Below are 10,281 nucleotides of genomic sequence, written 5' to 3' on the forward strand. Positions count from 1 at the left end.
TTTTGGTAACAAGATTGAATACAAGAGACGAACTAGGGTTTGATATGAGATGGTGTTGGTGAAGATGTTGATGGAGATTGCCCTCCCCAAGATGGGAGAGTTATTGGTGATGATGATGACGATGATTTCCCCCTCTGGGAGGGAAGTTCCCCGACAGAATCGCTTCACCGCAGGGCAAAAGTGCTCCTGCCCAAGTTCCGCCTCGAGGCGGCGGCGCTTCGTCCCGAAAGTCCTTCCCTTATTTTTCTAGGTCAAAACCCCTTATATACCAAAAGATGGGCACCGAAGGTGGGCCGAGGAGGCCACAACCCACCAGGGCGCCCCTAGGGGGCCTGGCGCGCCCAGGTGGGTTGTGCCCTCCTGGTGGCCCCCCTCTGGTGTTTATTGGCTCTAGTATTTCTCAAATAATCCATAAAAAATCTTCGTAAAGTTTCAACTCATTTGGAGTTGTGCAGAATAGGTGGCCTAACGTAGCTTTTCCAGGTCCAGATTTCCAGCTGCCGAAATTCTCCCTCTTGGTGTGTTCCTTGCAAATTATGAGAGAAAAGGCATTAGAATTACTACAAAAAGCATTATTATATGGATAAAAACATAAATAACAGTAAGAGAACATGATGCAAAATGGGCGTATCAGCGGGCAGTGATCGTGCACCCCTCAAAGCAACACAACTGCATCCGGACATCTCATACAAGATTCTCACATCCATACAAAAGCATGCAAACTTAAAAACCTACGTGCTATGTAGCTGCTCCTCGTTCGAGATGTTGACAATCTCCGTGCCCGGCTCCAGGTACATGGGGGACAGTTGCAGCTCCTGCTGCTCCGCTCTAGCCTCCACCTCTCCTCTATCTCCGCGTCGAGTTCGGCGAAGGGCGCGTCGAACGCCGCCTGCTCCTGCCGGAGCAACTGGCGGTTGGCCTCCACATAGGCCTCATCCTGGATGGACTCCAAGATGGCATGCTGCTCCGCCATCTCCGTGGCTTGGGCGACGGAGAACTCCGCCTCCGCCATGGTGACCCCCCCCTCCCGAAGCAGGCCGCTCCGCCTCATCCTCCTCCGGACCCGCTACCTCCATCGGCTCCGGAAGCGGCTCTCCCTCCTCCTCCTTCTCCTCCTCCTCCTCCTCCTTCGGCTCTGGCGAGTCAGGAGGCAGCCCGACAGCGATGCGGGCAACGCACCTTGCCTGGATCTCCTCCACGATGTGCCTCCGACGCTCTGGAGTGAGCATAGCGTACGTGGTGATCAGCCGCCGGACCATGGCGATGCCGGATAGTGTGGAAGAGTGGGGGAGAGGAGGCGCACGGGCTCGGGTGGTGGCACAGAGAGCAAGGAGGTGGATGGGCTAGGTTGGGGGACGCCAGCCGGCTTTAATAGTTGGCTTTGGCCTCGGGCGGCGAGCCGAAGCGGCGCCAAACAACGTTCACACCGCGGGCGATGGAGGAGGCATCCGTCGGACCGGCGGGTTCCAGGTGTTTCCGCGTGGGACCCTATCATCGGTCCTACGTGGCCCGCGCGTCCCCGTATCCGCCCCGTATTTAGGCTGGATATGAGGGCTGCCAGTCAGCCTAGGCGTTTGAGGCCCGTTCGAGGCGTTCGTCTCAATCAGATTTTTCATGACCGGTCAGTAACCGGGTGGGCCGCCCGAGCGTTTGAGGTCGGTTTAAGGCGTCCGGGTGTAGATGCTCTGAGGAAGCGAAGAAATGAAGCACCGAATATGTCCTCTTCCTGCAGGTGACTGTTCGAGGAAGCTTTTATTTCCACACTTGACCACATCACTTGCACACTCAAAGTTACAGTGAAAATCGACAAAAGCCATATGAAAACTATGTTTTGAAATTAAAAAAAACTCAATAAAAATTATATTACCTTCGTATCAAAAAGTTTGTCTTAGATTTATCTAGATGCGGATGTATCTAACACTAAAACGTGTCTAGATATATCCGTATCTTGACGAATCTAAGACAAGCTTTTTAAGATGGAGGGAGTATTACATTAAGGGTGTGATGCTCTATTAGCATGTGATATTCCAAGTTCAAACTCCAATCCATTTAGGTGGTATATAAACAAATTTGCTCCTCCTTGCGTTTTCTGCCACAATTATCCTGAAGCCAGGGAACAACCGTTGTCCAGTGGTGGCTAAATTTTATGTTTTGACTCTTTTTCGATACCTATTCGAGATCTGATTCTTTTGCTACCGGCAAGGTCCATGACGATAGGGTATAACTGCCTACCGCCAAGATCCCTAGCATTAGGGTTGCATGCCCTACCGCAAAAATTTGCTAAGTACGCCCTCCGTAAACTAATATAAGAGCATTTAGATCATTAAAGTAGTGATCTAAACACTCTTATATTAGTTTACAGAGGGAGTATTAAATACAGTGCGTGTTCGTGCCTACCGCCGAGCATATTGACGATAGGGGTGTATATGCTACCGTCATTCTGTTTGGCTGTAGGAATGTTTCCTACCGTCAAGGTCCCTGGCGGTAGCCTGTTACATCCTACCGCCATGTACTCTGACAGTAGCAAAACGGTCAGATCTCGAAATTTTTCCAAATTAGGATCAGATCTCGAATAGAGATCAGAAAAATGTCAAAACATGAAATTTTGCCTCCAATGGTGCGTATGTTACTCCAGAAATCAGAATTTGAAGGAGAAACACTACAAATCAGGAGGTGCTGCACGCAAAGTGGGCACGGGATGCCCCTCACTAGCCATACAGGATGTAGGTTGACTCACGGAGCAACACCCCGATTTGCTCCGTCTTCGTAGACAAGCCATTGACCGCGATTTGCCCACTCCTTTCTACCTGAGAAAATCGTACCACTGGCAAAAGCTGCTTTGACCGCCAGATTGCTGCGTGCTCGGCCTCGCGGGGAGACCAAAAGCTGTCGCGGCTTCAAAAGCAGCGATCCACGAAGATTCCATGCTCTCCAGTTTATCATTTGACCCGGCGTCCATACGAAGCTAAATTTTATGTTTTGATCCTTTTTTCAGACCTATTTAAGATCTGACCCTTTTGCTACCGCCAGGGACCATGGCGGTAGGGTATAACAGCCTACCGCCAAGGACCCTGACAGTAAGATCTCGAATAAGTTTCGGAAAAGGGTCAAAACATGATTTGCCCTCATATGGCCTGCCTTCAATTAAGTAGAGTATACAGATAGTCAGGTGTGAGGTTAGAGATGCCAAGTTAACTTATTAGTTTTGACTGATCTAGTCGCTGGAAGGTTAATTTTTTTGGTGTAGCCTGTGTACTCAAGTTAGAACCTTTTAGCAGTATGAATTAAACTAGAACTATGAATTAAACTAGTACTCATGTGGAGTATGAAAATTCATGTGGTGCTCCTTCTTATCAAGAAGATATAATATAGACAAATAAATCATCATGTGTTTCACAGAAAGGAAGGAAAATTAGTTCGGCGTGTCTTGCTCTGGAGAGACAGAGATGACGGCCGTCCACATCCGACTGGATGACTTGAGCACGAAGCGTCAAGAAAAGCAGCCTGCCCGTGCGTGCATAATGCGTTTGATTTGACACTATTTTCATTCATTCATTACGACCCGGCCTCCATGTCCCCCTCTTTCCGCGTCTCATCGCGATCTTCCTCGAAGAAGCAAGAAAAGGAGCGGTACGCGTCGCAGTGCAGTCTTGCTTGAAAGAATACACCTTCGACCCTTGCCATTTTGTCACCTACGCATTTCTAATTGGAGATTGAATTGACCATGAAATGGTCCATGATCAAATGACTACTACTACCAAAGAAACAGAGGAGAAGGCAGAAGCAAAGCAGAATCTTCAGCTACACAAACATACTTTAGATTCTTATTAAGGCACGATCTTGGCATGATTAGCTTACAAGTTTGTAAATATACCACCGAATCGGCTTCTGATTAGAATAATACGCAAAAGGCCACACCCGTATCAGACAATCAAATCAAATCAACTCGTGTGTGCGTGCGTGCGTGCAGCGCGCCGCGCGTCCTCTTCAATCTGTCGGGCTTAAACTGGACACCATGTTCAGATCTCCAGACAATTCACGCGGCTGAAAATCTTTCAGTTCGTCCGGACGATCCCTGCGGACCGCCTGCCTTTTCATTCTTCTTTGCCGTTGATGGATGGAAAAAAATTACCATTGTTTCACTTTCCAGGACACAAGCGTGCAAGAAAATGTTGCTTGCTGAAGAAAATTGTGCGTAGATTTGCTTTCAGTTTACCTTTTCCAAACGGTATCAGAAGTACAGTATAATAACACGCACCAAGGATCAGTTTTCAGTTCTCTTGGACGCCAAGAGAGTGTTGTGGTTCTGGCGTGGCAGGCACCCTGCAAATTTGCGAGATACAATTATAATAATAACAAATGCTGCAAGAGACCTGAATCGTGTCTAACAAGATATACGCTCATCGACCTCGTGCCGATGATGTTTTTTAATGCATGCACCAGATAGACTAGACTGCACGATTAGCTTTACAAGATTGTGTTTTCGCAAAACAAAACTTACAAAATAGGGCATAGTTTAAGCTTTTTATGGCAATGAGAAAGCGTAGAGTTACCCAGCGCTCGTGATTTTCTACTTGTGTGTCTTTCATGTAAGACAATTTATATTGAGCTAGACTAGAATGTTGCTAAGACTTGTTTGAGCTATTTATATTATTCTTTTACCAAATATTGTATGACACCTGGATTATATAGGCTTATTTTTGAAGTGTGCACAACCTCTATTTTATTTTTGGCTACGCCAGTGCAAATAGGGGTCTTGGAAACATATCGTAGTGTGATGGTGACGCTCCCTTCCGCCACTTAGAAGGAGCCAAGGGACATCACACAACCTTCTTCTAGCCAACATAGGGGGAGGGCACCATCATCTTGCCATCGATGAGCGTCAACAAGCACCACCAACTTGATCATCTCCACTTTCGCATGTTGCCTCGAGCAAACCGACAAGCACATGAAACGGGTCGAATGGCTACTTCGCGAAGAAACAAGGATGTATCTACAATAAATGGTCTTGGCCTGGTCCCTCCCATGTTGTGGATCCAGTTATGGGCTACATAGAAGTCAAAGCGGTCCAAGATATGCCACAGTCGTGCAATACCTTACACAAAAGGGCGGAGTGGCCTTAACAAACCACTTAAAATCTCTATGTGACCGTATTTTAGGGTAAGTTGAAGTGATACACGAGCTCAAGTTTAGTGACTTGTGTGTGTGCTATTTACTCTTATGTTCTTGTGTCATTATTAAGTCCATGCTGATTTTATGATGAAAATACATTTAAATTTGATTATCATTTGAGAGTCTTATTCGGCCATTGTGGTGTGACTCTCCCCCTACGAGACAGAAAAGACGATTTGGTTGCCAAATTCTTGATCTTCCAAAGGGCAAATAATGAGCTTGATCCTTGGACACCCTTCTACCAATGATGAAGGTGAGACTAGACATGGCCATCCTCCGGGCCGGGCCGGGCTTCGGGCCGGACCTGATCAAGCCCGAGGTAGAAAACTCAGGCCCGAGCCGCCCGTCGGGCCTAGTTTTTAGGCCCGAGCCCGGCCCGTCACAGCAAAAAAAACACCGGGCCTCGGACCGGGCCTCTTCAGTAAATGGTAGAAAGAGCGGGCCCAGGGCCGGACCTACTCTTCGGGCTCAAAACCTAGGCCCAGGCTCGGCCCGACCTAGTCTTCGGGCTCAAAACCTAGGCCCAGGCTCGGCCCGACCTAGTCTTCGGGCTCAAAACCTAGGCCCAGGCCCGCCCCGACCTAGTCTTCGGGCTCAAAACCTAGGCTCAGGCCCGGCCCGACCTAGTCTTCGGGCTCAAAACCTAGGCCCAGGCCCGGCCCGACCTAGTCTTCGGACTCAAAACCTAGGCCCAGGCCCGGCTCGACCTAGTCTTCGGGCTCAAAACCTAGGCACAGGCCCGGCCCGGGAGCAGTGTCGGGCCGGGCTTTTTCGTTTCGGGCTGGGCGGCCCATGGGTAGGACTAGGTGAGACGCGGTGCTCTCTTCCGGCACGCCTCTTCGTACGAGAGTAGTTAAGAGTTACTATGTGGGGTGTATACACCTCGAGTAGGGATGCTCGTAGGCGAGTGGATACATTTTTTATAAATACACATATACCTCACCCTTCTTTAACAACATTACACCAATTCAAAGCTATCCTGTGAACATGACGTGACGCTGGATATCTCGGGCTTCAAATGAGAAGGCCAATTATCAATTTCCGTCACTATTCTTTCAATGGTATGACAGGTTAATCAATACCCAATGGTATTTAACATCCAGAAAACTGTCAAATAAAATACGTCCCAAGCAGAAATATCACAAGTACCGCCACGCTCTGGGCCGTCACAAGGAAAACTATATCCAAAATCCTTTTTTATCCGGCATTAATTTGGAACCGCGTGCATCTAAAGCGCCTTTTACTAAAATCAATGTAGTTGTATGCAATGATTACTTGATTAGAGCATCTACAGCCGGACGCCCCAAACCGGCTTCAAACACACGGACGGTCCGTCCGGTTACTGACATGTCACAAAAATCTAACCCAGACAGGTGTCTCAAACGGGGCTCAAACGCCCGGGTTGATCGACACCCTTCGTATCCAGCCCAAATATGAGGTGAATATGGGGCGACGGCCGTGCACACCGTAGAGCGTAGAGGTCGGGCGTGCGTGGATCTGATCGTCTAGAACGCATGTTGTGTTTCTAGAAATATAATCTCGGAACCATGTATCACCATTGTCAATTGGGCATTGGACAAACCAATCGAGACAAGGTGGCGTGTCATCCGGCAACAAAGCTCCCGCGCAAGATTCGGTTCTGTTCCATCGGCGCGGCGCGACCCACCGGCAGCACGGATCCATGTTGGCTGAGGCCGACGGCGCAACCGTACTACGTGCGTGCGCCGATGACACGACGCGCCCAACAGTTCCATCCTCGACGCTTCCGCGCCGTCCGCTGGCGATCGCGCGGCCGAGAGGGTCCGGCCGTGCAGCGCAAGCCACGGCGGGCCCCGCCGCTCGCCGGTTCCGCGGGCCGCTGCCGGGCGCCCAACCGGCAGCCCGGGCCCACCCGCTCGCGCGGCCCGCCGTGCCGCCACTGCTCCGCTTTCCGTTCCGTTTCGGGAAAGCCGACCCCTGCCCGTTTTGCGCTCCGCACCTCGTGCTTCTGCGTTATTGTGGACCAGTCCTGGCGGGGGAAGGGGGCAGGGGTGTGGGTGGAAATACGGCGCGGTGCGTGCGTCGGTGCGTAAAGCCGGGCGCCGTGACCGTTGACCGCCGGTGACCGGTGGCAGGCACCGCCCGCCCGCCCGCCCGCCTGGTCTGTCTATAACCAACCTGCCGCCTCCCCGGGCCGCACAAAGCTGGACCAGAGGCAGCATTCGCAGCAGCAGAAGACGACGACGCCGACGCGCGCGGAGCTCGAGAGAGGCTGACGACGAGGACGACGACGCCGGTGGCCATGTCGGCGGAGACGGAGCGGAGCTCCACGGAGTCGTCCGCGGCGTCCGGGCTCGACTTCGAGGACACCGCGCTCACGCTCACCCTGCGCCTGCCCGGCGACCCCGACCGCAAGCGCGGCGCCTCCTCCTCCTCCTGCTGCTCCCTCGCCGACCGCTCCTCCCTCCTCGCCGAGGCTCCGCCGGCCCCCAAGTACGCGCCACCCTCCCTCCCTCCCTCCCCCTCCGCTGTCTCTTCCCCGTAAAAAAACGCTTTCTTTCTTGCGGCGAGCTGCGCGGGAGTTCGTTGGGCTGGGATTGACCTGACCCGGGGTTTCCCTTGTCTTTGTTTGGCTTTCTCAGGGCGCGGGTGGTGGGCTGGCCGCCGGTGAGGTCGTTCCGCAAGAACGCGCTCGAGAACGTCGCCGCCGGGTCCACCAGGGCGGCCTGCGCGCCGGCCAAGTTCGTCAAGGTGGCCGTCGACGGCGCGCCCTACCTGCGCAAGGTGAACCTGCGGGACTATGCCGGCTACGACCAGCTCCTCCGCGCGCTCCAGGGCAAGTTCTGCTCCCACTTCACCATCAGTGAGTCCCTGCCTCAATCGACCCTCCCCGCCTCCGGCCCCTGCTCATGCTTGCCGGCTTCATACTCTGACTTCTGAGCTGACGAGAAGCATCTGTATTGGGTGTGCGCAGGGAAGTTCGCGAATGACGAGATGAAGCTGGTGGACGCGGTGAACGGGACGGAGTACGTGCCCACCTACGAGGACAAGGACGGCGACTGGATGCTCGTCGGCGACGTCCCCTGGAAGTGAGCTTCTTGCGCCATCCTCCTCTCCATTAACCTTGATTTCGTTTCTTTACTTATGCAAAGTTTGTGTCCTGTTGCCAATTTCTGCTATGTGCTTGGATGATTGTTTGGACTGGGTTCATTAATTTGTTTGTCAGGCTCTTGGACTGATCAAATTGGATATCCTTGATCTGGGTGAATTGACCAAATCATGTAGTACTTTTACAAGTGATTTTGTTAAGATTAGATTGCTTGCTTGCTTGATTGGTTGATTGAGATCTGCAACGGACATGGTTGTCCTGGACTGATGCTTTACGATTTGGTTAGGAAACACCAAGGTTGCTTTGCTTGCGGTTTAGAGCAAGAGATTGATTTTTCATACATAATAATTAGATCCCCAGGAGATGTTGTTGGTTGTTGGCACTAACACAGTGCATTGCGTGGGTCTGTAGCATGAGATTTGAACAGATTAATTGCTTCCTTGATTCCGTCTGCATTTATCTAAAAATGATGTTATTGTAGCTTGTAAGAATATGGCAGACCTGAGCAAAGTGTTTTGGGAACCAACTGAATACCATTTTATTTAAAAAATTAACATAAGTGTCCTTTTATCCCCTGAAGTTAATCTGAAATTCACCTAGTGGAGCATGGATAATCGAAGCAAACGAATATACTCTGCCTGATTTACTTGCATCTCTATTTTTGAGCTCATGTCACATCCAGAGGAATTGGCCCTGTGGGTCAGTTATAAGAATTGGATGTCTGGTTCTTTCTCGGTTATTCTTGCGCCTTGTAGTGCATTACTACTATTTATATTCACATTCTACCCTGGCACATTAAGCAAACTTTGATGTCCAACCTCTTTCCAGTAACAGGGCAAACAATGATGCCTATCCATCAGCGTATGTCTAGCTAAAAAAGAATCCGCTTTGTAACTTTGTTAAGATATAGGCAACTAGGGATAAGGTTTCCTTTCTAGTTTTGTTCTCCACTAGTGTAATTCACTGTGACCCTTCAATAGTTTCTTGATCCTTCTAGGAAGTGTGGTTACTGCTCTGTGTGGGTTGTGGATAGTTTGGCGGTCTGGCCCTTGTCGAACTCCTTGTTATCTTTTATCTCGGTTGGATCGCAACGAACCACTCGAAACCGAGGATGACGAGAAGTGTTCTTGCCGGACTTTTGTTACACCGACACATTCCTAACTTCCTAACCTCTGGTATGCTTACTCAGGATGTTTGAGGAAGCCTGCCAACGCGTCCGCCTGATGAAGAACTCCGAGGCCGTGAACATAGGTATGCGCATGCTCGGTCGCTTTCGACACGATTTTCATGCTCCGCACCTGTCGTCTCACGCCGTACGTGCACGATCAGCCATGTTGATTCGCTGAACTCATTTCTGTTGCTCGCAGCACCCAGAGCTGCCCGGTGAGGCATGCTACGGATGGTGCTGCCTGAAAGGAGGAGGAGGCTTTGCTCTGCCGAGGAGATAGGAATGTGTACAGCTATCGGTTACTTACTGCTTTGGGTTTACTTGATGCTCTTGGGTCGTGAAAAGTTGTTGGTTTCATTACTCGTCTGTAGCAGCACCACTATAGTCTCTACTACTACCACATATAGAAGATGGTGATGGTGAAAGAAAGTACTGGGAGCTTGAAATATACACCTTTTTACATATAGTTTGTTGGTTTGTTTGTTTGTCTCTTGATGAATAAGACCAAACTTGCATTACTCAGTGTTCTCTGCGCACCGTCGCGAGCGAGGTTACCTGTGACACCACAGGTGTTGCCTTTGGCTTTGCCTTGGTAAATCTGAGTTTTTTTGTGTGTGTGTCAAGTGATGGTTTTTGTTTGAAGTTCATTTTATGCTAGACTGTAAGAAATGTGTCCACCTTGTTCATATATTGCTAATTTGGATGTATGGTGCATATCTGAGCTTTATCAGTGGAGTGAACATGCTGTAACCCCATGCCACTGTGCTGCCAAATGGAAATGGATCGGTCATTCAAAATGGGGCCAGAGCAGGGTGGGCCGTGTGGCACCTGACTGGCCTGGGTTGGGTCAAGA

The 10,281-nt window shown here is 50.4% G+C and overlaps 1 protein-coding gene and 1 pseudogene across 1 annotated transcript; one reads left to right on the forward strand and one right to left on the reverse strand.

The window, feature by feature from the left end:
• Positions 1 to 731: 731 nt before the first annotated feature.
• LOC147978728 (uncharacterized) lies at positions 732 to 1,259 on the reverse strand (annotated as a pseudogene).
• Positions 1,260 to 7,334: 6,075 nt separating this feature from the next.
• Positions 7,335 to 9,946, forward strand: LOC125543037 (auxin-responsive protein IAA1). The gene is made up of 5 exons (XM_048706279.2): positions 7,335 to 7,644; positions 7,794 to 8,014; positions 8,126 to 8,240; positions 9,450 to 9,511; positions 9,628 to 9,946. Exons 1-5 carry the CDS (start codon positions 7,454 to 7,456, stop codon positions 9,645 to 9,647), a joined length of 609 nt encoding a protein of 202 aa, XP_048562236.1. The 5' UTR covers positions 7,335 to 7,453; the 3' UTR covers positions 9,648 to 9,946.
• Positions 9,947 to 10,281: the final 335 nt, after the last annotated feature.

The sequence above is a fragment of the Triticum urartu genome, chromosome 3A (genome assembly GCF_056163025.1).
Source record: "Triticum urartu cultivar PI428250 chromosome 3A, HENAU_Tu73, whole genome shotgun sequence".
Lineage (NCBI taxonomy): Eukaryota > Viridiplantae > Streptophyta > Magnoliopsida > Poales > Poaceae > Triticum > Triticum urartu.